The sequence below is a fragment of the Leptodactylus fuscus genome, chromosome 9, assembly GCF_031893055.1.
Source record: "Leptodactylus fuscus isolate aLepFus1 chromosome 9, aLepFus1.hap2, whole genome shotgun sequence".
Lineage (NCBI taxonomy): Eukaryota > Metazoa > Chordata > Amphibia > Anura > Leptodactylidae > Leptodactylus > Leptodactylus fuscus.
The window spans coordinates 12,385,248-12,410,975 of record NC_134273.1 but is presented as its reverse complement, the minus strand read 5'-3'; the positions used below and the strand labels follow the sequence as shown (position 1 = coordinate 12,410,975).

The following is a 25,728-nucleotide window of genomic DNA, read 5'->3' as shown; positions in this document are numbered from 1 at the left end:
ATACTATATATAACCTATACTATGATATTACATAACCTGCACGGTAAATATTATGTAAGATAAAGAGAAGTATTTCGTGGTAATGCATTATGCAAATGGTATCTGGTTCTGAGAATCACCACAGGGCCTGGCTTGTTACACCCATCCGAAGTAGTCCTTGTCACATGTCTTATATCTCGAGGTGCTTATTAGATCGTTTCTGCCATTTGGGTGTACGCTAAAGCAGGCCATAGACTTTAAATAGTCGTTGGCCAAATTCTTGCTTGGCCGACAGCTATTCCTACCCTTTGCTTGGCCGAGCATGCATGTGTTCAGAATGTGGACATGGGAGTAACCTGCTGTCAGACACCTTTGATGGCAGCTGAGAATGAATGAATCGTTCTTGTTGTGGGACATTTGTCATCAGAAGAAAGTCAGCGTGTCCCCCATAAACATTAGGTGGTCATCTGGTCCTACCAAAATCGTCAGACTCTGCAATAATTGAAGACGGTAGCGTTTTTCTTCATCTCTTTCCCCTTGCAATGAAGTGTCCCGGTGTGGCGACTGTGATGTGATCTCACAGGCTTATAGAAAGAGTGACGGGTACTCGGAGCAGCTTTACTGTATCTGTAACATAGTAGACAGCGGTAACCTCATCTGTTTGGTTTCACATAGTTACTGTACACAAGATTATAAGATTAATGTAAATCTTTAATTTGTCATATAAGGAACTCTTTAACCATCGAGGGCCAAATCCCACCCTTGAGAGGACTTACCTGGTCCCAACCTATTCTTTCTTTTCTCTTGTAGTGTCCATTGCTGCCACAGCCATCTACGCCTACGCCTGGCTGGTGCCCCTGGCGCTCTGGGGTTTCCTATCATGGCGACACAGTAAAGTAATGAGTATGGTGTCCTACTCCTTCCTGGAGATTGTGTGCGTCTATGGCTACTCCCTCTTCATCTACATCCCCACTTCTGTGAGTGACCCTAATAAGCATTCGACAACGGGTTAACCAGTTCTCCGGCAACTGTGAACTATTCCATTACACAAGAAAATAAATCCTCTAAATCTAAAATCTGCAGCGATTGCCTCCTTACAGAGAGGCCCTGCGACGTACAGACAATACAAGGTCACACATTGCAGATATTTCCTGTGTTGATTTAAGAATTCCACAAGGAAATCAGAGTTGTCAGATTCTGATGCAAAATTTACTGCAGATTTAACACTAAACGTTACAAATAGTGAAAATCCACAGGAAATCTGGGATAGAATTGAGATGCCATGCAAGGAGTTTTCTGGGCTCAAATTGAGTTTTCGTTCTGATGACTTGTCCATGTTAGGGGCTCAAGATATACAATTGTATTTAACACCCCCCCCCCCACACACACATCCATATTATAGGTCATAAGTATGTGATCTGTCTAGTTCGGACACCCGGACCCTACTCATCTGTTCTAGCCGTCCACAGATGCCAAAAGCTTAGTGGACAGGCAGCCTGTGCAGCATCGCTCCTACACAAGTAATAGCATCGCCACTGCAGTTCCCTGGAAACTGCACCATAAAATGAATGGGGTTGCCCTGTCGCTCCTATTACTTGTATAGGAGTGTTCTGCACGCTCTGCCCATCCACTGTAAGTTTCCATCCCCCAGAGGCTGCTAGAAAAACTGATCTGTGCTTGGTTCAAGTGCCAGAGCCTGACAGATTGCATAAAATAAAGGGATAGGACATTTGTATGAAAACTCGATTTGTGCCTGGAAATCCCTTTATATGTGGGTGAAGTTTTTAACCCCCCCCCCCCATGAATTGGAGTGAAAGTTGCTTCTGTTTTGCAGTGTGCAAATTCACCACAAAAGTTAAGTAGACATAATATAAAACCCTTTGCCCTCCTTTCCTCTAGATATTGTGGATTGTCCATTCTGAGATCCTCCGCTGGGTCCTCATGTCTTTCGCCATGTGTCTGTCCGGGGCCGTTTTGATGCTGACGTTCTGGCCGGCTGTACGGGAAGATAATCGGAAAGTTTCCATCTCCACACTTGTGGCCATCATGATCCTTCATGTGCTGCTGGCGGTTGGCTGTGGGGTAAGACCGTGCAGGATACTTGGGATTAAAGGAGTTGTCCAGCTGATTAAAATTTTGCAGCCAGTGGTCGGCCGTGCATCATTTATTTTACACCATTTTGGCCTTTTATCAAAAACTTTAATCGGTTGGACAATCCCTTTATTGTAATGCATTAGCCAGAGAAGCTGCTGTACTCACACCGGAGAGCTGATCCGACGCCTCGGGCACCGACGTGCAAGGCTTTTACAATGGAACAATTACTTTAATATGGCAAAAGCAATAAAAAAATAAATATATATATCTATTACTGGAAACCATAGGCAAGCGCCTCTTATATACCACCAGTTAGTCATCGCTTTATATATTGTAACAACCAGGATTATCTAAAATAGCTTTTATTTTTTTAAAGCAATACTTCTTTGATCAACCAGAAATTGACCATGTGCAGCACACTGCGACATCTATTATTAATGTGACCAAAGGGCCGCCGCAGAGCCGCCAGTAGGAGGTAAGTAATAACCTTCTGTCTCTAATTTCCTTTTCCCATCATTGGTCTTGAAGACTCTCTGCAGATAGTTCTAGATCATATTTTCACTACCGTTTTGTGTATACAGACTGGAGTCAGATCCGGCATTGTCCGATTCCACAGCCATATTCTCGTCCCTCTGCCCCTACTTGTTACTCATATCAGGGGTGAACCTACCTTTTTTGCCGCCCGAGGCGGACCACCCCCAGGAGGAGCGGGTGGAGCGGGGCGGAGCAGCGTTAGCAGGCAGAGAGCAGGCAGGGAGAGGACCTGCTCTCTGCCTGATCGTGAGGGGAGGCCGGTGGAGCAGTGCTGCATCCACAGGGCCTCCCCAATCCACCGCTTGCTACCCGTGTCGGGCTGCCGAGACGGTGACGCTAAGCCAGTCCAGGACAGTTTGTCCTGGACTGGCTTAGGTAAGCAAAAATGCCGCCCCACCCCCCCGGGGCCCTGGAATAGCTCATATACTTAATGTACATTAACAAGAAGCCATGTATCACCTATCTGTTTATCCCTCTTAGGTTGGGAGGGGCGGTACACTTCTCTGTACACTTCTCTGTACACTTCTGTGTACTGCCTGTCTGTTACTAAGTAGGACCTGAGCTGTAGTAACACTACACAGTATACAGCGAGCACATCGCCGTATTCCTCCAGTAGCCATGGATTCTTCTCTAGGCTGATCAGTAGCGGCCCCTGGTGTTGGATCCCCTGCCTATCACATATTGATGAGCTATCCTAAGAATAGATGATCAATATCTAAGTCCTAGTGAACCCCTTTAACCTCTATAGTGGGCAGTAGATTCTCGGATCCACTTATTGTGCTTGTGATACTATGAGAGGGGGATAAGATGCTGTTAGGCCTCTCTGGAATTATTTCTTGAGGAACAGAGGGTCGGGCATATTGAAATTCTGGAGGTCTGACTTCTCCATACACCCCAGATGGTTAGAGAGAGCCTTGGCCTTTCATCTAATCTAATATATATATATATATACACATCCTATAGACAAGTCATGAAGCAGATGATACAATGAATAATATTCCATGACCTTATTCTATATATTTTCGCTTTCAGGTGTCCTCGTGGTCTCTTTACTCACTCACTGTGGATACGTTGGGTCCAGTCCTTGGCTCGATGTGGTGGAGGGCCGCTCTGCGCTGGGTCACATTTTGGGGTCTTTTTATATAATAATTTATTAAACGGTTGTTTTATTTTTATTGACTGACGCCATATGCCTGGAATTTTCGATAGTGTTTTCTTTTGTGCCGGGAAATGATAGAATTGAGCTTTGGGCAGCCTGGATATATCATTTTTATTTTTTTTGCAATTATTTATTTTTCTACATCTTTCCTTTACTGTGAACTCCCAGGCAGACGTACGGTCTGTGTTCTGCATTTTAAAGTGTTTTTCTAGGACTATCCATTGTTAGGATACGACTCCTTGCAGTCACATATTGATATCTCCGCCACTCCTATTGGTCACCAGAACAATGGCGTTGTATTGCCTGACTTACCTATGTACATGTACTTGAATGTATGGCTATGCTGCTTTACCAGATTAAATATTTAAAGGGGTGTCTGGTCCTGTGATATATTTATTGTTTCGGTCTTTTCTTACTTGCCAAACATAGGGACGTACGTCGTATTGTGTTTGTGCTTGGAATCGCAGCTCAGCCCCATTTAATTGAATGGGACTGAAAAAAAATCATCTAATAAACAGATATACATGAAGGGCCCTGTGGTTTCATTTAATTGCAGCACCGCACTTGCTAGAACAGCTGATCTGTGTGGGATCCGGGTGTCAGACCCCCAACAGATCACTTGCTAATCCTCTGGATAGGTCATCAGTATGAAAAAATAAGTTTTGGGGGGTTTTTTTACATATATTGCAGCCTTGCAGCGCTGGAGTCCTGGGTTCGAATCCCACCAGGAACAACACCCGCAAGGAGTTTGTATGTTCTCCCCATGTTTGCATGGATTTCCTCCCATTCTACAAAGGCAATGGCTCCGTATTTCACGCACATAAAAACAGATTGATATCTGAGTTACGTCCATTCAATTGGAGTAAAAAAATAAAAAAGATGAATGAGATTTACACTTGGCTGTGAAAAATAGACGCAAAACGTACACAAACACAGATACGGGGAGAAAACGGACAGTGTGGTGTGAATATAGCTTCACCTATCATAGGCCGTTTTGGTCTTGCAGTGCAAGTTATAGCCAAGTGTCCATTTCATCCCGTCTTCTATGGCGGTAGGAAAAGTCACGTTATTAATCACCAATATCCCAATACGGGAAGACGGGCGTAAGAAACAAGACGCCAGTAACTGTAGGCAGGTCTCACGTCTCGCAGCCAGATGTAACCATGCATCAATTAGTGAGATGTCTGCCGAGTGTCGGCCGTAACCAGGAGGGATTCTTCTTAGTTAATGACAGTAACTCTACACAGCCCCTGTAAGCGATGCTGTCAGCCGGGATGAGGTTTCGCTACCACAATCCTCCAGGTGTAATTATTCCGCTCCCGGGCTCCTATACCTGCAGACAAGATTCCTATAGGCTCTTGTGATATGAGTTCTGTGACCGGCAGGTAAGACGTGGGCTCGTCTCTGTAGTGCGGGGGGGTCTTAATATTAGACAATTGCATAAATCGTTAGATTAGAGAAACCCTCCACTATTTACAGCCCTGGTATATCTTGTGGCCTCCTGATGGACTGGCAGCGACATTGTGGGGAATCTCTATTCCCCGCAGCTGCTCGCCATATTACTCTATGTAAAGACCCTCCATATTGTAGATACTTTTTGGGGTCACGTTATTTCTATAGCAATGTAAAGCCGTGTCATATATGTTCACATGTATTGCAGCACTTGTAAGGTTCCTTCTGGCTGACTTACAGGTTGATGGATTATCTTGCACACTCCTTTAACCACTTCAGGCATGTTTTTTTATTTATTTTTTTTCGTACATGTGGTTTTGAGAACTATAACGTTTTCTTGTTTGGCTTATTCAAATAATTATTTTTTTTTCCATGATCCATAGAGCTTTATGTTTATATTTATTTTTTTTGCATATTTTAAAATAAATGTAAACTAACTAGTTTTTCAAACTTTTCAAGTTTTTTTAATTTTTTAATAGCACAAAGTGCAAATAAAACTTCAAAACTTTTTAGTTTGTCTTCCTATTTACTCATGTTTCACACATTGTGCCCTCCATAAGAACGTAATAAATTGGCTGAGGCTCCACGTTGCAGATTTTGTTTGGCTATAAAAGGAATGGCAGATATAAAGGAAGTTCTTCCCCTTCTACATTCTGCTCAATCCACTCAGCCTTCGCTCAGAAAACTGCAGAAAAATCTGCAACAGAAAAAAAGCAGCCTTTCCGCAACGTGGGGCCTCAGTCTTAGGCTAAAGCTCCATGTTGCAGAAACGCACCTTTTGTTGTTGCAGATTTTGTTGCGTTTTTTTTTAGCCAAAGCCAGGAGTGGATTGAGCAGAAGGGAGAAGTGGAACTTCCTATATATTTCCTATTTCACTCTTGACTTTGGCTCAAAAAAACGCAACAAAATCAGCAACAAAAAAGTTGCATTTTCGCAACGTGGGGCATTGTACCATCACTGTTTGCAGCCTGAGCTACCCTACAGAGCTGATGTAGGTCCTCCAGGACCCCGCACCTATGTGACTATCAATACATTCACTCAGGATGTTGCGGCGCAATACAGCGATTTTTGGTCGCACAAGAGCAGATGTAGTCAAAATTGCTGTGTGGTTCCAGACTTAGGCGCTCAGTCAGATTTTTTTAGTTCAAGGTGAAGACCTTGAACTAAAAAAATCTGACTGAGCGCATAAATCTGGGACCACACAACAATTTTGACTACATCTGCTCTTGTGCGACCAAAAATCTCCAAAAAACCAATCTCAAAAAACCTTGTTGGTCCTGTTACTGCTTCCTGCTATATCTACTGTACATGTCCCTGACCTGTATACTGAAGCTCCCCTTGCTTTACCCGTTATATTGATGATGACACTTGTATTTCTCCTCTGATACTGACTTTGCTGCTGATCTTGCTTTCTCTTGATATTCCACTTCTGTATTTGACTTTCTGTGTGCACTTGCTGTATGTTGTGTATCTGCACCATTCTGTACCGCAACCTGGTGATTTCCTGCAGTCCAGGTACCTGTATATGTGTTAAAGCGGTTTCCAGGACTATCCTTAGGATAAGTTATTAGTGTGTGATTTGTGGGGATTCTACACCCAGGACCCCCGCTCATCAGCTGTTTTGAAGAGGCTTCTGCATTCACGAGCACTGTGACCACGTAGCGTGATATATTTTTTCTCATATTTGTGTACTATCAGTTGACTCTATGATATTATTTTTAGGACGTCCTCTGAATTGAGCCTCTCCAGTTTTCCCAGGTACCCTCAGATTAGGTCCTACATGTCGTCCTACGAAGTGAGTCGAATTGTCCAGAGGTGTCAAAAGGAGAGAGACGACGCTCTGCGGAGGGAGGAATCATCCAGGGACAAACTGAAGCATCTCGAGGTCTCTTCACGCAGCCAAATCCAGGAATTGAGAACCAAACTTAAAGAAGTGACCAACGAAAACAAGAATCTTCACCGGACCGTGAAGAAACTCAGAATAGACATGGGCCTGGAAGGAAATCCAAGATTTAAAGGCAAGATGACCAGGGATATCATCAAGGAGCTGCATGAGCAGGAGGACCAATGTTCTCACCTGAAGGAGGAGAACCGTCTTCTGTCGGTGCAGCTCAGAGAAATGATCCCCATCATTGCGAATACCCAAGAGCAGAAAGCCAATCTGCAGACTCAGCTTAAGGATATGGAGAGCAAGATGCGGGATCTGGCAAAAGATAACACCCAACTGTCCCAGCTTCTGCAAGAAAGTCGGAAAGACAAAGAGGACTTGGAAAGGGCTTATATGATGTACAAGAAATCCATAGAAGATGCCAAGAATGTTACCAGCCGGTCTATACAGACAACCACATCCATCCCTGTCATTTTACCAACCACTTATAAGAGAGTGTCCAGGGAAGCCGCCAGCTCGCAGACATCTCAGGTTATGTTGGAGAAGAGAAAAGCATCTTTGGATACGAGTAATTCCCCCCCAATATCTGCTGGCAGCGCACAGAAGACATTCGCCCGGACTGTACGCAATCAGTCCTGACATCCGTAGCGTCTGGGGGTGTCTAGTGGGGGCCTGAGCGTTACCAAGTCGGTTTTAACCTTATTAAAATGTGTTTTTAATAGTGAACTTTATTATACTGTATATTGTATATTACTTACATAATATATGCCTGGCCATTGACTATACATTAAAGAGATATAACCAAGGCTAAGGGGTGGGCGACCACACAGGGCACGGTACCAGACCTTGGAGTTCTGGTGCATGGAAAGCACTATGACAATGTATGTATGTACTGGTATTAAAGGGACATGGCTACCATCAAATATGGTATATTGCAGGCAAAATTGTACCCGTATTTGGACTATAAGACGCACCTAGGTTTTAGAGGAGGAAAATAGGGGAAAAAAATTTTGAAGCAAAAACTGGTAAAATATTTAATATATGGGAGTTGTAGTTTTGCAACAGCTGCAAGGCCACATTGACAGGTGACCCTGCAGCTGTACGAGGATGCATAGAGTGTTTTTTTTTTTTTGCGGGGCCAGCTGTACTTTTTAGTTATACCATTTTGGGGAATATCTATTTCTTAGATCACCTTTTATTGAAATAAACCCAGTGGTTTATGATATATGATTTTCTACTTTTATATATATATTCTAGGGACAGGAGGTGATTTAGAACTTTTATTTATTTCATATTTTTATTATATATTTTTAAAGCTTTTTTTTATTTTATTTTACTATTTTATTCCCCCCCGGGGGCTTGAACCTGCGGTCACTTGATTGCAAGTCCCATAGACGGCAATACAACTGTATTGCCGTCTATGGGACATTCTGTGTATTAGTATTACGGCTGGTCATAGAGACCAGCCGCAATACTAATATAGCAGTGACAGGCCTGGGCGTCCTCATTAGGCTCCCAGCTGTCACCCGAACAGGTCGGCTCCTGCGATATCGCCGCGCAGGAGCCGGCCTGCAACTTCACAGGTACGGGGCCGGTGGGGACCGGCCCCGGGGGAGAAGGGGCCACCGATACTGACCCGGCATCCGCTGTACTAGAGAGGCGGATGCCGGCGAGGGATAGACGCTGGCACAGGTGCCGGGGCCTGAGACATCGCTGCGCTCCTCTGCCCTGCATGAAGCCAGCGGCGGGGGGACGGAGGAGCGAAATAGCATCGCCGCTGCCGCTGCTGGCTTCATGCAGGGCAGAGGAGCGCAGCGATGTCTCAGGCCCCGGCGTCTATCACTTGCCGACATCCGCCTCTCTATTACGGCGGGTGCCGCGCCACATTCGGACTATAAGACGCACCCTTCTTTTCCCCCCAAATTTGGGGGAAAAAAAGTGCGTCTTATAGTCCGAAAAATACGGTAATTGATGGTGATCTAATCTCTAGGACATTGTGCATGGGTGACAAGGAGCAGAGGTGTGTAGGCAGTAATTATGAGGGTTCACAAATCAGAGGAGGGGGCCCATCATTTGGACCCTAACCAATCAGAAAGTGATGCATGTTATAACAAATATAATTATATAAAAAAAACGGGGCAACACGGTGGCTCAGTGGTTAGCACTGTAGCCTTGCAGCACTGGAGTCCTGGGTTTGAATCCCAACTGGAACAACATCTGCAAGGAGTTTGTATGTTCTCCCCGTGTTTGCGTGGATTTCCTCCCATTCTACAAAGACATCTTGATAGGGAAAAAACTAGATTGTGAGCACCGCTAGGTACAAGGACTTTAGCGAATGGTAACACGTTCTGTACTGCACACTATATGAAGCTATATGGGTACGGTATGGTAATACCTCTTTATGGCTATGCGTTTTTGAAAAATCCGTACATGTCCATTATACCTGCAGAAACGGTTGCATTTTCCTTATAGGCTTAATAAGGGAAGAAAATCTGCAAAAAAACACTTAGCAAAAATGCAATGAAAAACACTGTGCAGATAAACGTCATGCATTTCCACTGTTTGGGTTTTTTTGTTTTTTGCTGCGATCTGCAATGTGGGGCCTAACAGGGTAGATAGTTGTATAGGTCAGGAAAGTATTTTGCCAGTGTAATATGTGAACACGTTGGAATTGGGCTTTGAAGAACCTTTAGTGTCTTTGCCCGGACTGGCCGGGTCATAAACATAAGAGGAAGAATACAATGACTACCGCGAGGAGCTGTCACTGGCCCATGCACAACAGTAAACACATTGGTGGGCCATCCTATGCTATAGTGACAGATACAAGGCCATGCATTTGATGTTACTATGTTCCTCCTCCACAGCTAAAGTTATGAAATAGTTACAGGCCATATTTGCATCCATATGAGATCCTCCTCGGCTACATACAAGGCTGCCTGGAGGCTAGCAGCTGTTTCTTAAAATGTTCAGTCTTGTTCATAAATCTTCAGATGATTTGCCAAGAACATTAGATGAGAATCTTGTCTCTGTGATTGTCCCACGACAGACGGTGACCCATGATCAGGGCCAGGACAAGGGGTAGGCAGAGGTAGACGGACGCCTAGGGCCCACCTCCCGGAATGGAGAATTATACTCCTGTCTACACATCTCATCTGTGTATGTACAGTGAAGATTCTCCAAAAAACCCTAAATGTACAACAGTGCCCCATCTGCAGTCTGCAAGCCCCTACGACTGGAAAACTTTACAGTGATCACATTGACCAGAAGGTTTCCTGGTCACAGCAGAATCAAGACTCTGAACATAAGGAGAAGATGTCTAAGTAAAGTAAAGTAAAGTGTAAAGTGTGTGTGTGTATTGTATGTGTATTGTGTGAGCGAGTGCGTGTGATGTATATTATACCTTATCTCCTACTCTATATAGAAACCATATGGTATCACCTCTCTTATCCTGTAGACAATGCACAGTACCACTTCCCTTATCCTATATACAGACAATGCACAGTACCACTTCCCTTATCCTATATATAGACAATGCACAGTACCACTTCCCTTATCCTATATACAGACAATGCACAGTACCACTTCCCTTATCCTATATATAGACAATGCACAGTACCACTTCCCTTATCCTATATACAGACAATGCACAGTACCACTTCCCTTATTCTATATACAGACAATGCACAGTACCACTTCCCTTATTCTATATACAGACAATGCACAGTACCACTTCCCTTATTCTATATACAGACAATGCACAGTACCACTTCCCTTATCCTATATACAGACAATGCACAGTACCACTTCCCTTATCCTATATACAGACAATGCACAGTACCACTTCCCTTATCCTATATACAGACAATGCACAGTACCACTTCCCTTATCCTATATACAGACAATGCACAGTACCACTTCCCTTATTCTATATACAGACAATGCACAGTACCACTTCCCTTATCCTATATACAGACAATGCACAGTACCACTTCCCTTATCCTATATACAGACAATGCACAGTACCACTTCCCTTATTCTATATACAGACAATGCACAGAACCACTTCCCTTATTCTATATACAGACAATGCACAGTACCACTTCCCTTATCCTATATACAGACAATGCACAGTACCACTTCCCTTATTCTATATACAGACAATGCACAGAACCACTTCCCTTATTCTATATACAGACAATGCACAGTACCACTTCCCTTATCCTACATACAGACAATGCACAGTACCACTTCCCTTATCCTACATACAGACAATGCACAGTACCACTTCCCTTATTCTATATACAGACAATGCACAGTACCACTTCCCTTATTGTACATACAGACAATGCACAGTACCACTTCCCTTATTCTACATACAGACAATGCACAGTACCACTTCCCTTATCCTACATACAGACAATGCACAGTACCACTTTTCTTGCCATGTATAGATACTATATAGTGTGTCTCCTCTTACGTTGTAGTTACTGCACAGTACCACTTCTTTTGTTCAGCTGATGACCAGTAAGTCCTCATATAAAGAAGGGATCGTCCAGATAAGACAACCCCTGTAAGGGGGAATTCACACGGAGTAAAGTGGCGCTGATTCTGCCATGATAACTCGTGGTAGAATCAGCGCTGATAAAAAGACTCCCATTGACTTCAATGGGTTCCAATTTCCATGCGGAACACATTGAAATCAATGGGAGGCTTTTTAACCCATTGATTTCAATGTGTTCCACATGGAAAATGGTTCCCAGTGAAGTCAATGAGAGTCTTTTTATCTACGCTGATTCTGCCGCAAGTTATCATGGCAGAATCAGCACCACTTTACTCTGTGTGAATGCCCCCTAAGGTCCAGTGCCGTACATTGTTTAGTGGTTGTGTTTGGTATTGTTGCTCAGTGTCATTAATTTGAATGGGACTGAGCCGCAGCATTGACATAGGATCAATGAATGTCATGTCATTGCCTAAGAAAAGGAAGTGGAGCTCAATATCATAGTCCTAGAAAATTCCACTGATCAAAGAACATTCAAAGAACATTCTTCAAAATGTCTTATCTTTAACCCCTTGCTGACATCTGCTGGGTCTCTACTATATTATACAGTGGAGTCCTGGTAGCAATGACCAACAATCAGAGTCCACTTTGATCTCAGGCATAAACTCTTTAGATGCCTTGGTCAAATGTAACCAAAGCACCTATTTTCCGGCAGTAAGATCTGGAGGTGGCAGTCTATTCCTATGACAATCGGGAAATTTTAGAAGGCGGGGAGTAAAAAACAAAAATAAAAAAGGAAATAAACTGTAATATAAAATGCAGATGCTTGTAAACAATGGACTCAGTGTTATCTGTGTGTTTACATAGAGAGATAAGACTTTATCAGCAAACTGCAATTAGCTGAGCAGTGAGTGACATCATTTGTCCTATCTCACAGGTCTGTTATAGCAACGCTGTGTAAACTATGGGAAGAATACGTTCACATAGCAGGCAAACAAAGCAGCATTTCTAATGTAATATATTTAGGAAAAGTCTTCAATATACATAAGATACCAGTGTAGATATGATCCTTGAGATAGGACAACCCCTTTAAGGCTCGGGGCCCCATGTTGCAAAAATGCAGTTCCCAAAAGTTGATGGGATTCTGGCTAACCCCATACACACTTGTAGAAAAATATCCGCAGCGGAAATGTTGCGATTTCAAAAACTGTTTTGTTTTTGTAAATGGCAACGTGTCAATGATACCTATGGAATGCTGGCATTTTCCGTATAGGTTTAATAGAGGCAGAGGAAAAATACTGCGGGCTTTCCGTAAAAAACAGTGAGGAAAAAAAAGCGATGAAATTCTGCCGTGATCTTTTCTTCAACATTTTTCAGGGCCTTAAGCCTAAAAGGGTTTCCTGGACCCAAACTGAGTCTGGGTTTTTGACCGGTCCCAGATAATAGAGAGTTCCTGCGTTCATGGTCGTATCCATTGGCAACGGATCAAGACAACAGATGTCACCACTAAGATGGTCAGAGAAAATCTCTAAAACTCTGCAGAATGTTATAGTAACGATTTATATTTGCAAAAATGTTTAAAGGGATTCTACCATTAAAACTTTTTTTTTTTTTTGTGGATAAGACGTCGGAAAAGCCTTTAGAAAAGGCTATTCGTCTCTTACCTTTAGACGTGATCTCCGCCGCGCCGTTCCTCAGAAATACCTGTTTTTACCGGTATGCAAATGAGTTCTCTCGCAGCGATGGGGGCGGGCCAAACAGTGATGAGGGCGTCCCTACCGCTGCCAGAGAAGTGTCTCCAAGTGCCGCCTCCTCCTTCGTCCGCCGCGTCATGTTCAAGGCTCATAACCGAGCAGAGCAGACTGCGCAGGCGCACAGGCCACGGGAAAATGGCCACTAACAATACTGTGCAAGTGGCCATTTTCCCGTGACCTGTGCGCCTACGCAGTCTGCTCTGCTAGAAGTTACGAGCCTGCGCCGGAAGACATTGAAGATGACGCGGCGGACGAAGAAGGAGGCGGCGCTGGAGACACTTCTCTGGCAGCGGTGGGGACGCCCTCATCGCTGTTTGTGTGCTGGGGCCCGCTTCCATCGCTGCGAGAGAACTCATTTGCATACCAGTACAAAACCGTATTTCTAAGGAACGGCGCGGCGGAGACCACGTCTAAAGGTAAGAGACGAATAGCCTTTCTAAAGGCTATTCCAATGTCTTATCCACACAAAAAAAAAAAAAGTTTCAATGGTAGAATCCCTTTAACTTTTACTTGTCTATAATATGACTATGTTTATGTTGGTGGGAAATCCCTTTACTACACACTGTAATACATAAAAGTGTCACTTTCCATGTACTATAAAGTTTTACTTGTTCAAACTAAGTGAAAGTCAGGCAGCGCTGAGGGCAGCCCTAATAGAGACGCCGACATTCCGTCAGGCACATGGAGGGCAGCTCTCCAGCACTTTTCACACGGGCAGTTCCCAGGACAGCCCTGCAGGGGTCCTTCATCCTTCACGCCGCGCTGAGGGTTTGAATGTGGGAAGCGGCACCGTCATGAGCGTGACCGGAGAGCGAAAGGTAAAGCCGGGGGGTGGAGCGGCCTGTCTGCAGCGTATGCCAGTGTAGTCAGGACTACAAGTCCCAGCAATGCCACAGAAGGTTCACTCGGGCGTCTTGTTCTTCGCCTGTGCCTAGTGAAGTCTCTATGACTCTATGGTCCCCCTACCCAAATAGATGGATTAAAGGGGCGCTCCACACGTGACATTTACACGGCCAGCGTCAGCAACTACAACTCCCAGCATGCCCCTGCCCCTTTCATTGGAGTTCTGAGAACAGTTGTAGTTTCTCAGCCAAAGCTGACAGATGTGACATCGCCAGGACCCCAATCATTGACAGGTGTCGGAAACTACAACTCCCAGCATGCTCCATTCACTTCTATGGGAGTTCCTAGAGCAGCAGGATACATGTGCCTGCTGGGAGTTGTAGTGTCACCCCGGCTGCAGTGTATACGCTGAGGGGAGTGTGAGTGGAGCCGTATATAGAATGTGTATACAATTGTAATTCTATGAGAGTTACAAATAATCATTTTATTTTGTAGCCTTAGTTGCTCATTTTTGGCCGACTCCGCTCATCATTGGTCCTGACTCTGACTCCCCCGCCCTGCTGATAATCTGTAGACATAATGTCGCCACGCCTGAGCCACTGTATTATATTAGACCGGTGTTACAGAACTACAACTCCCAGCATGCCTCATATCAGCAATGTAGTCCTGCAACTACCATTAGCTGAATGAAACAGATGTGTGAACTCAGTCCCATTTTAGTGCAATACCGGTCACGACCACTGCACGATGTACAGCACTGTGCTTAGGGAAGAGCCTGCGGCGCTCACCTGAATGCTCTGGTCTCTTGAGTGGTCTATGGGGGTCCCAGGAGTCAGACCATACCAATCACTTAGTGGTGACCCTTCCTAAGGTCACCTATACTGACGTCACCCCTTCTTGCTTTGCAGGTGTTGCGGTGGAGAGCCGCCGCCAGTCTTGCTTGGGCAGTTATCTTGTTACCACTCAGCTGCTTGGTCTTCATCTGTCTTAAGAATTTTCACATCTTCCATCCGGCGCAATGTCTGACAGGTGAGTGAGTAGAGTATAGAATAAAGATGGCCGTGTTATTCTATAGGGGGTTATTATATACAAGGTGATCTTCTCTGTAAATCGGGGTCACGGCTTTAGGATCCCTGGTAGATCATAAGAGATCCATCCAATCCATCTGGATTCATGTTATTTGGTCTCCCCATGACTCCTGAAGGGCCTGTCGTATTTCTATGGGCCGGTAGTCGTCCACTCGGCCTCCCTGTTCTCGGGATCAGATGTTGGATCACATTTATATGATAGATTTCTCTTATCTGTAAACCTTTTTAATTTCCAGGTTAGTCATGTGATGGAGACACAGGGGCGCGGCTCGTTACAGTCACAGCTCATTAATCAGACCTATGTAATGAGTCATGCCACTGTGTGCCCATCACATGACCCTGGGCTGTCCGTCATCCATTGACAGCAAGCAGAGATTGATCCAGGAAGTATATTGGAACGTTGTAGAAACTGGACAATCCCTTTAGTTGGTGATGGCCGGTGGGATACAGAAGTCAGATGGGATGGTTTGCTGTCAGTGATACGTTGTTTCCATGTCTGTCCTATCCGTATCTATATATTTCTGCCTCCTCCTACTATACATTGTGTGATACTATGAAATCCGTAGTGATCCTGTTGTTGTATACTGTACTGTTATGAGATAACCATTGCTCTCTTCTCTGCAGACTCCATCAAGGACGCCCTCAGCAGCTCCACGTTCTTCTGTCTGCTGCTTCTGTCTGTACTGCAGGCTGTTGAGTGTGTGTGCAATGTGCAGTTCCATTCAGGTAAGTCATTGCAGCAGTGCATTACATCTTAAGGGGTATGCCAGCTTGAAGTATTTATTACCTATACCCTGGATATTTCATAAGAATCCCCTGCAATGAGTTTCAATAGAGTAGCAGAAGAGCATGCACCCTGCAGTAGCAGAAGAGCATGCCCCCTGCGGTAGCAGAAGAGCATGCCCCCTGCGGTAGCAGAAGAGCATGCCCCCTGCGGTAGCAGAAGAGCATGCCCCCTGCGGTAGCAGAAGAGCATGCCCCCTGCGGTAGCAGAAGAGCATGCCCCCTGCGGTAGCAGAAGAGCATGCCCCCTGCGGTAGCAGAAGAGCATGCCCCCTGCGGTAGCAGAAGAGCATGCCCCCTGCGGTAGCAGAAGAGCATGCCCCCTGCGGTAGCAGAAGAGCATGCCCCCTGCGGTAGCAGAAGAGCATGCCCCCTGCGGTAGCAGAAGAGCATGCCCCCTGCGGTAGCAGAAGAGCATGCCCCCTGCGGTAGCAGAAGAGCATGCCCCCTGCGGTAGCAGAAGAGCATGCCCCCTGCGGTAGCAGAAGAGCATGCCCCCTGCGGTAGCAGAAGAGCATGCCCCCTGCGGTAGCAGAAGAGCATGCCCCCTGCGGTAGCAGAAGAGCATGCCCCCTGCGGTAGCAGAAGAGCATGCCCCCTGCGGTAGCAGAAGAGCATGCCCCCTGCGGTAGCAGAAGAGCATGCCCCCTGCGGTAGCAGAAGAGCATGCCCCCTGCGGTAGCAGAAGAGCATGCCCCCTGCGGTAGCAGAAGAGCATGCCCCCTGCGGTAGCAGAAGAGCATGCCCCCTGCGGTAGCAGAAGAGCATGCCCCCTGCGGTAGCAGAAGAGCATGCCCCCTGCTGTGCTGTTCAGAGACTGTGACACTGGCTGCAGCAGCTCTGTAGTGATCACTTATCACCTGTATGGTTTCTGTATGACGCTCTTTCTCTCATCTACAGTGGTGCCTTCCATTCCCAGTTCCCGGCTGTCCATGATAGGACTGATCCTGCTTCCCCAGCATGTGCTTCACTCCGTTGTACATGCGGCTATGGGGGTGCTGGTCTTCTGGTGCTGCACTGTCCTGGGTCATAGTCAATATCAGGGCTTGACTGTTCCATGCAGTGTGGACCCCAGGTGAGTTAGGAAAGTATGTGGCATATACTGTATAGAGATATATCACCGGGATATAATGTCGTATGTCTTTGTCTCTTCAGTGGTCCTGAAGCCACCAGTCAGGCTATGTGTGTGAATGAGCGTTACCTCTTTGTGCTGCTGACCGGGGCGTTCATGGGGTACAACTACAGCCTGCTCTACTTTAGCCACAATATGAACTGCTTGTCATTTCCTTCTGTGCAGGTAAGAGCTATGACATTGTTGTACCTTGTATATGTGTCTCAGCAATGCATCGATTATATTAGCAAGGCCCTAATAATTCCTAATGTGGTCATGTGAATACTCAGGACCTAATTTGCAAAGAAATGCAAACCTGTTTGGTTACAAATCGTGAGGGACTTTTCCACTGATTAAACCTCATTTGTGACATCGGCCAAATTGTACCCAAAAATAGTGTTTAGATTCCAGTCTGGGAGCAACTTGTTCATGTTATTGGGTTGTGTGACTTGGACGGCGCTTGATGTCACTTGGCCATCATTTCATTCGGTGGTTACATGTGCACCTAGTCTCTAAAGGTGACAATCTACTTGTATAGTGAGACTTGGAATGTCGCAGTGGCGTCTCGGAGGGTTTGGATGTCCCATACACATTGCTGGGAATGCAGTGGACTGCCTGAGCTCCGCTTTTCTCTAATCTTTGTAGGATTGGTCATTGCTGATTTTTAGCATGATTGAGACCCTTGTCATAAAACAGAACTGCCTTAACGTGAACGTAAAAATGTCTTGTACGATTCTCCAACTGTTCACTATTTGTCTCTTCTGTTTAAGCAATTCAAGTATCTGCAGTTCCGCCAGAGAATCCCGAAACTCCTGAAGCACGGCTGTATCCGGTCTCTGTACCTGGCCAGGAACTTCATCGCTCTCTATTTTTTCCTGGGTATGCTTGTTACTGCAGTCTCCTACCTATATACCTACTATATATACCTACACAATATATATATATATATATATATATATATATATATATATATATATATATATATATATATATATATATTATACACATTTCTTATAGACTCGGTTGTTTATCCTAGGTTATATTCCACGGAAATGGATTCAAGCAGTCCTGAACCTCCAGATGGATCAGTAAGTCTTGGGATCTGTTACTTGTTTTATTTTAGTTCACGTTTTTTGGATCTAAAGGTAAATTCACACAACTGAATCTGCTTATTTTTGTGGTGTATTGTGTCGCACATGGTGGTACATTAGCCTCAGATCTGTGACTTTCATCTCTTCTCTGCAGACATTTGCCTCCACTGGATACGCTTCGTGGACTCCTTGACTATTCCTTATTTTACCAGATTTGGCTGTCTGGTGTGTTTCTTCTCACCATGTGGTACATTGTGTGGCTGCTCGTCCAGATTTACGGGACAGAGGTCAGTAGGGTAGATGTGATTTACTGTATGATGTATGGCTCAAGTAATCTCGCTAAGATGGGGAATGGCCAAGGTTGGGGCAGGATGTGGATGAAGGGAAGGAATATTGGTGAATTTCTTCCCCCCCACCTTAAAGGTTAAGAAAAAAATAAATTTGAAAAAATCCATACATCTGCATAGAATTGTATAATGTGCCATAACGCTGCTTGTGTCTGGCCATTGCTGTTACTTATATTGTCTTGGTTTAGGCCCGGGTGTTTCCTGTGCAGACCGCCTTTTCTGAAGAAGCTGGAAAATGTCTCCCAAATGTGTTGAGTTGTCATTCTTCTCTCTTGAAAGTGAGTGCTGGTCTGCGTTCTATTCTGCAGATACTATAGATAATATATATGTAAGCTCTCAGTCTCCATTCAGAGTAATATCAGAATCCCAGTAACCAGAAATGAATACACAAGTCCACATTAGCCCCACAGCAGCTGGATCCTTGCAGGATTCCTTGGCAATGGTACCTTACTGTCTGGCCATCTGCATCCCCCTCCCTTTCACACCTTCCAAACATGACATGAATGCACCTTCTGATGGCAGGAAGATATATATCTGTAACCTTCCGAAGGCTTCAGGACGTAGCCATACAAGGACCGGTGCAGAAGGAGCACCCAGCACAGTCACTATAGGCTGCCAAGCCGCGGAGTGGACCATGACTGCTCATGGTTATGGATGTTGTCGGTGCTTTGTAGCTTCATGCATCAGGCACCTCTGGTAATAGAGGCTGCAGCATTAGGGTCCACGGCCCACCAGTGACTGCTAAGGGAGCCCCAAAGGTTCCCGAACACAATAAAATGTATTACTGTTGTAAATGGCACAAGCTAGGACGGGGCCCTTGTGCAGATTTTGCATTTGGCTCCAGCAGCTTTAAGGGAGCCTTCACACGATGTTACGCTCCGCTCATTCTGAATGTAAAATTTAATCAGAATGAGCGTGTAAGAAGCAGCTCCCATTGATTTGAATGAGTGCCGGCATACACGCGTATCACATTGAAACAATAGGGAAAAAAGCCTCCCATTGATTTCAATGGGTAGCGCGCGTATCCGGCACTCATTCAAATCAATGGAGCTGCTTCTTACACGCTCTTTCTGAACTAATTTTACGTTCAGAATGAGCAGAGCGTAACATGGTGTGAATGCTTCCTAAGTTGCACCTTTGCCAAATAGTGTAAAGACAAAGGAGCAAACCCCTGACATTCTCCTACTGATGCCTGTTCTTTGTCCCCGGCAGTATCTGGCCTTCCAAGACTTAATGCTCCTCTCTCAGTATTCTCCATCTCGTAGACAAGAAGTGTTCAGCCTCAGCCAGCCAGGTATGTCGGGGTGACTTTGTCTTCTCTCTAGAAACACTTCCAGACTGGAATTTATTTCATTCTCTATTTCCTTACTAGGCGGACACCCTCACAACTGGACCGCGATCTCCAGGGAGTGCTTGGGGGTCTTGACCAATCTGACATCAAGGCTTGTTACTCACCAGGAAGCTGCAGCAAGTAATGGCCGTGTCAGACCCTCCTCATCCTCTTCAGAGACCAAGAAATCTTCCAGCAGCTTTGGTCTGTATCTCCTCCTAGTGATGCACCCGATATATAACAATTGTGCTTAGTTATCTGCCCATTATGTCTCACATTTGTATTATTATATACCACATATATTAAAATTCTCTTTACATTATCACCTCTAGGACTCTAATCCTAAGGAGATAAACAAATGCACAAGTGCAACCCTCCCTCCATTCACTTCTATGGCAGTCTCAAAACACAAATACACTTGAGCTGTTCTCCTTGTCTGTATAGAAGTGAATGTAGAGAACGTGCACAAGCTCCTCTTCATCCCTTCACCATCTATATCTGACGTCCCACCTACTGGGTGGGATGAGGGTCATGGGACCCCTGTTTGGAAGTGAGATACAGGTGCCATACATGTACCCCCTATATGTCATACAGAAGAATACCCCTGTAAGGTTAGGTCCGCACTACTGCTATTAATATCCATTGCTTCATCTGTCATAGGAAAATTCACCATTGAATGCAGATGGCGCCCCCTCTGTCTGGTGTTCGTCTGCATTCACTCATGTTAAAAAAAACAAAACTATATCTGACTACATCAGAGTTGGTGGGAACCGACACGGACGGAGGGGACTCCATCTCTATCAGTCTTAAAGTCCATTGCACTCATCCTATGACAGATGACAGCGACGTACATTGACTGTAGTAGTGTGAACGTCCCCTAAGACACTGAATGTCTGAGGAACAAAATACGTTGCGAGTTGTATGGCTGGTGATATACTATACATTCTCTCTGCTCATATATATTGATTTTATTACATTTACTTATTTTTTAGGCACCTCCTTTGTCAGTGACGCTGTTGACCCTTCACCTAACATTGTCCCAACTCCTCGGACCCCTCTATCTTCACTTCTGAAGCCTGGGGCTTCCCTCAAGGCACCATGGGACTCTGGTAGTCCTTTTGCTTCTCCCGCAATTGGGCGCATCCCTGCTGGTGTGGACCTGAATTCTCCATGGCATGGATCTGTACAGAGCCCCCATATTATGAGAAGAGGCGCCAAGCTGTGGACGTGCGGTCCTGGTGAGTCCACTGATAAGTCTGCATGTGCAGTCCGTGTCCCCGGTGCTTCACTTGTGGGATTAGAACTGACGGTAAAGAAACTCCTATGAAAACCAGTGTCGTGGATCCTGTCCCAGGTTTAGCCAGGGCTGCACAGTTGGTAGGCCGAACCACCGGCTCCTGGATTTTTCCACAGCTCCTTCTTCATGAGCTATTGTGGAACTACAATTCCCAGAATGCCTACTTGTTTTGCTCGGAGAGCTCCCATAGAAGTAAATGGAGCAATGCTGACAGTATGTGACACAGGGAATCAGAGAGACTCCAGTGCCGTCCATAGACATAACCTAATATATCAGTGTTACATGGAGTGTCTCTATTGAATAATACTTGATCCTTCCATGTATTATAGATTATACTTATTGTATTTCTGTATATTTCTTTCTAGACATCCAGAATGGCTCGGAAGTTTCTCCCATCTCTAAAGCCAGCTCTGGCCCTAGCAGTAGTGACGGGCGGCGTGTCCTGTATGCATGGCTCCAGAACATAAAGGAGCAGGTAGGTGCCGAATATGGCTGCTGGGCTGAGGCTTTTCTCGTCGTATTGCACCTCATAACCAGCTGTATATAATCCAGAGTGGAGAGCTGATCTGTACCAGACCTGGCGGACCCCAGCCATCCTTGTACCGCTTCTTAAAGACAATGGGGCCAAGCAGTTTGTGGCTGGTCCTGCTTCTCTAGCCCCAGGGACTAGAGAAGCAGGACCAAGCACAAACTGAATGACTGTCCAAGTAATGTACGAACTTGACACATCCCCTTAGTGCCTCTTACGTGCTGGAATGGATTTTCCATTTTCTTAAAAAAAAATTTTTTGTTTCCTCTTAGACCAAACATTTCTTTGGGAAGCGAGTTTTGTTCATGTATCTATTCAGCAAGGTGAGCGTGTGAGACTTTGTATTTTTTTCTATATCAATGTTGATGATTATAGGGAAAAAACATAATCTATAAATTTAGCAAGTTTCTGTCGGATTTTTGGATAGATTGAAGGAATTTTACTGGACTTGTTTTATTGTTCAGTAGGGCACATAACATTAATCCCCCTCACTGAATAATATAGTAGAGGAGACCCCGGCCAGACTGTATGAGGTCTCCACTATGGTGTATATGTGATCAGATCTGCAGTTTATTTCCCTCCGCAGCATCCCGAGGCCTCTAGTCAGGAAGTGTTTGCCGACTCCCAGATCCACATTTGGTCTTTGGAAGGTGAGTGAACCCTGAGCCAAGGTATTTATTGACCAGAGGACGACAGATCTGGCTACACAGGTATATGCAGGAGCTGAAGCCATCGGTCACCATCACCCATACTGATTTTAGATTCGGGATAGTTGGAATCCAGTTTTTCCAAATCCACTCATAAAGGAAACTTCCTAATATAATTTGCGGTTCACTTTCTTAAACGGGTTTTCACATCTAAGCAGGTTTAGCCCTTATACAAGGGATAACTTGAAGATTGGTTGGAGTTTGACCTCTCTGGCTGATCTGGAGAATATGAGAGTTTTGTCCTCCGTTCTGAATGGAGCTGTGGTCGGGCAGCAGACACTTCATTTCAGTGGGATTGCTGGAGATATAGAGCTGGAGAGAACGGATCAGGTTGCAGACGGCGCTGTTCTCTGTGTAGTGGCGGAACTAAGTCACTGCAGCTTAGGTCACATTCAAGTGAAAGGGAGCTGATCTGCAGTACCTGGTCTGGCCACTACACAGAGAACAGCGCTGTCTGCTTCCTGATTCATTCTTTGATCCATAGGGGTGCTGAGTATCGGACCTGACTGATCTGGTATTAATGATCTATGTTTAGGATAGGACATCATTATTTTTAGGCTGGAAAACCCCTTTAAACACAGCAGCAGCTCAGATGTAGTCATCTTGAAATATTATAATATCCTGCTTATACATTATATAAGATTCTTTCATAACTACTAGAGATGAGCGAACAGTAAAATGTTCGATATTCGTTTTGAGTAGCCGCTCAATATTCGACTACTTGAATCGAATATCGAACCCTATTATAGTCTATGGGGAGAAAATGCTCGTTTCAGGGGTAGGCAACGTTCTATCAAATTATACTTACCAAGTCCACGAGTGAGGGTTGGGCTGGATCCTCTGTGCAGTCTTCTCCTTGCAGCGTCCCCGCGGCATCCTCCGGCTCTTCATTCACTCTGCCAGGCATCGGGCGTGGGCAGAGCCAACTGCGCATGCCCGCACTACAAGTGGACATGCGCAGTTGGCTCTGCCCAGGCCCGATGCCTGGCAGAGTGAATTCAGAGCCGGAAGACGCCGCTGTATAGCATTCGGCCAATCAATGCTGGTTCTGCATCGAACTTACATTCGAATAGCGAGTGGTACACGATCGAGTACGAGTATTTCAAATACCGTAGTAGTAGTATCGAGTACTACTTGCTCATCTCTAATAACTACATCTCAAGTATAATAGTGTGTCTTAACCCTTTATAGGACTCTATTTTATATTGTCATCCCTATATTGTGGTCTTTTTCAGCTTTGTCCCATCTGGTGGCGGCATCGTTTTCAGAAGACAGAATGGGGGTTGTACAGACCACCCTCTCCACTATACTGGCCACACTTCTTAATCTACAAGAGGTGAGTGTCACGAGACAGGATACTTTTGCAAAAACCGAGGAGTGTTGAGATACAGAAGTAGCAGATTTGACCCGAACGTCCATATCAGTAAGGTCTGACCCTACCATGAAGTGGGCACACTCTATTGCTTAGGTGTCCATTTCTATATACATTTACAGGAGGAATAACAGAGGTACAAGACTTCTGAATTTATAACACGAGCCCCTTACAGATGAGCCGCCATTTCTGTTCGCTTTCTATTCCAGGCTGTAGAAAAGCACTTTAAACTTCCTCACGCCTCCAGCAAACCCACCAGACCTACATTAGGTTTAGTAGATTCTTCTTACAAGACGCTAAGGTTCGCTGTTAGATCCTCTCTGAAGACCGCGATCTACAGGATCACCACCACATTCGGGGAGCACTTACAGTAAGACTCTGATATGGGGAGGGGCTGTTGTAAGTGTCTAATACTGATTTATAACCCTCTGGATTAAACCCCAACCTGTTTCTTGTCTCCAGCGCGGTTCCCGTATCCTCAGAACATCGGAAAAAACTGCAGCAATTCCTTGACTTTAAGGAATAGTCCACCTGCCGGAAGGTGCGATCTCCTGTACCTCTGCCCTGCCCCCGACACAGCTCGACTTCACCAAATCTGACATGACAATAAGTTTTTGTACTGTAAATCGTCCCCGTCACCTTCTCATGGAGACCTTTATTTATTTGTCTTCAATGATCATGTCCCGTCTGCCTCGTCTCACGTCTCCTCTGGCTCCTCCATTTCTGTCTTCCGTATTTTTGTTCGCTTCTCGTAGTTTTTGATATAAAATAAAAGTGAAATCGACTTTACTACATTAAAGGTGAAAAGTTTTACGTCTGTGTCGTACAATCGATTGTATTTCTATCTTGGGTATGTCTTGGCCATGTTTGATGTTATGGTGTAAAGATGTCGCCCCCTGCTGGACAACACCTGAACTTATTCTACTATATGGAATGGCATTTGACTGATGCACTTGGCGCCGCCATCTTTTTACATGGCTGACCTATGATCCTGACTGCTCACTAGGCTCAGCCGATCACTGGGGTAGGTTAGGGTTAAACGGGCTTATCCCACCATTAAATGGGTTTTCCGGCACTTGCGTATTGATGGCCAATCCTTAGGATAGGCTATCAATGTTATTGGTGAGGGTCCAAGACCCGGGGTCAATCCACTATTTGCAGAGGCTCCGGAGCACACGAGCACTGCAGCTTCATTGTACTGATGAGTTCACTTTCATTGGTAATATGGTATAGCAGCAGCTCAGTCCCCTTCAAGTGCTGCAATACCAAGCACAGCCCCTATGATCTGTACAGCACTGTGCTTGATATTCATTGAAGAGGCTGCAACATCCCATATTGATGACCTATATGAAGGAAAGGTCTTTAATATGTAGATACTAGAACATTCCCTTTTAAATGTCATTTATGGTACACATCTTAAAAATGTGCAATGCAAGTAGTTATAAAATTTACTTACATAGTATGGCGCCCCCTGCTGTCTGAAGTGCATAGCAATGTGCATGGCCTCCTACTGAGCTGAGTGCTAGTGGACATGGTCAGGGCTCTTTATAGAGATCCTCTCTTCACTGCAGGGCAAGAAGAAGCAGAACCTCAGGAGGACAGGGCAGGATAGCTGGACGCAAAGATGGGAGCTTGAGACTGATTCTGCCCCAGCTGCACCAAGTAAGACTCCTGGAAGAAATAGAAAGCTACAACAGCATCTTTTATATAAAGATAACCCCCTCTAAGCAATTGCTGACCCTTGTAGTTCTGCATTCATATAAGTTTGATGTACGTCATCTACAGCATTCAGTTTCCAAGTTCTCCAGGTGCTTGTGAGGTTGAGCTGGGCCGAGTGTGCATGTGATACAGGTGTGAGCCTCGGCAGTTCTG

At 45.1% G+C, this 25,728-nt stretch overlaps 2 protein-coding genes across 4 annotated transcripts in view; both read left to right on the top strand.

Moving 5' to 3' along the window:
* Window positions 1–25,728, top strand: part of YIPF1 (Yip1 domain family member 1) — a 98,539-nt gene that overhangs the window by 3,763 nt on the left and 69,048 nt on the right. Inside the window, exons 7-10 of one of the 3 annotated variants that reach the window (XM_075287809.1) lie at window positions 790–956; window positions 1,879–2,061; window positions 2,450–2,548; window positions 6,941–7,038. In XM_075287809.1, the coding sequence (XP_075143910.1) occupies window positions 790–956; window positions 1,879–2,061; window positions 2,450–2,545 (446 nt within the window). In that variant the 3' untranslated portion in view covers window positions 2,546–2,548; window positions 6,941–7,038. Of the gene's footprint in view, window positions 1–789; window positions 957–1,878; window positions 2,062–2,449; window positions 2,549–3,639; window positions 4,365–6,940; window positions 7,793–25,728 lie in introns of those variants that run through there. The other 2 variants (XM_075287808.1, XM_075287810.1) reach the window with 2 other exon arrangements.
* NDC1 (NDC1 transmembrane nucleoporin) lies at window positions 14,092–24,608 on the top strand. The gene is made up of 18 exons (XM_075287288.1): window positions 14,092–14,176; window positions 15,110–15,230; window positions 15,914–16,015; window positions 16,973–17,147; window positions 17,228–17,369; window positions 17,954–18,062; window positions 18,220–18,271; window positions 18,429–18,561; window positions 18,810–18,899; window positions 19,834–19,915; window positions 19,994–20,155; window positions 20,944–21,189; window positions 21,614–21,723; window positions 22,050–22,100; window positions 22,364–22,427; window positions 23,720–23,820; window positions 24,066–24,226; window positions 24,319–24,608. Exons 1-18 carry the CDS (start codon window positions 14,153–14,155, stop codon window positions 24,380–24,382), a joined length of 1,989 nt encoding a protein of 662 aa, XP_075143389.1. The 5' UTR covers window positions 14,092–14,152; the 3' UTR covers window positions 24,383–24,608.

Excerpts from the sequence above, each read along its gene's own strand:
- NDC1 (XM_075287288.1), top strand. The coding sequence starts at position 14,153 with ATGAGCGTGACCGGAGAGCGAAAG. Across the intron at positions 18,063-18,219 it reads CGCTCTCTATTTTTTCCTGG|GTTATATTCCACGGAAATGG; the intron begins GTATGCTTGTTA and ends TGTTTATCCTAG. Across the intron at positions 18,900-19,833 it reads GTCATTCTTCTCTCTTGAAA|TATCTGGCCTTCCAAGACTT; the intron begins GTGAGTGCTGGT and ends TGTCCCCGGCAG.